Source organism: Fulmarus glacialis, unplaced genomic scaffold, assembly GCF_000690835.1.
Source record: "Fulmarus glacialis isolate BGI_N327 unplaced genomic scaffold, ASM69083v1 scaffold22792, whole genome shotgun sequence".
Classification (NCBI taxonomy): domain Eukaryota; kingdom Metazoa; phylum Chordata; class Aves; order Procellariiformes; family Procellariidae; genus Fulmarus; species Fulmarus glacialis.
This window is the reverse complement of record NW_009196216.1, coordinates 4,018-4,308: the sequence shown is the minus strand read 5'-3', so window position 1 is coordinate 4,308 and position 291 is coordinate 4,018. Positions and strand designations below refer to the sequence as shown.

Below are 291 nucleotides of genomic sequence, written 5' to 3'. Positions count from 1 at the left end.
GGGGCAGGCCCAGCCGTGCCCCTGCCTCCCTCAGCCCTGCCCTCTGCCTCGCAGGAGCTGCTGAAAGAGACGCGGAAGGAGCACACGCTGCGCGCCGTGGAGCTGCTTTATGCCATCTTCTGCCTGGACATGCAGCAGCTGACACTGACCCTGCTGGGCCACATCCTGCCCAACCTGCTCACGGACTCCTCCAAGTGGCACACCCTCATGGACCCACCGGGAAAGGCCCTGGCCAAGTAAGACCCCAGACCCGCGGGCACCCTCTCCTTTAGGGCAGGGGGGCCTGTTTGT

At 66.0% G+C, this 291-nt stretch overlaps 1 protein-coding gene across 1 annotated transcript in view; it reads left to right on the top strand.

The window, feature by feature from the left end:
- LOC104072628 (mediator of RNA polymerase II transcription subunit 24) overlaps positions 1 to 291 on the top strand; it is a gene marked incomplete at its 5' end in the record, with an annotated part of 5,429 nt that overhangs the window by 1,641 nt on the left and 3,497 nt on the right. The window contains one exon of the mRNA XM_009572146.1: positions 55 to 237. Coding sequence (XP_009570441.1) covers positions 55 to 237 — 183 coding nt within the window. The remainder of the gene's footprint in view (positions 1 to 54; positions 238 to 291) is intronic.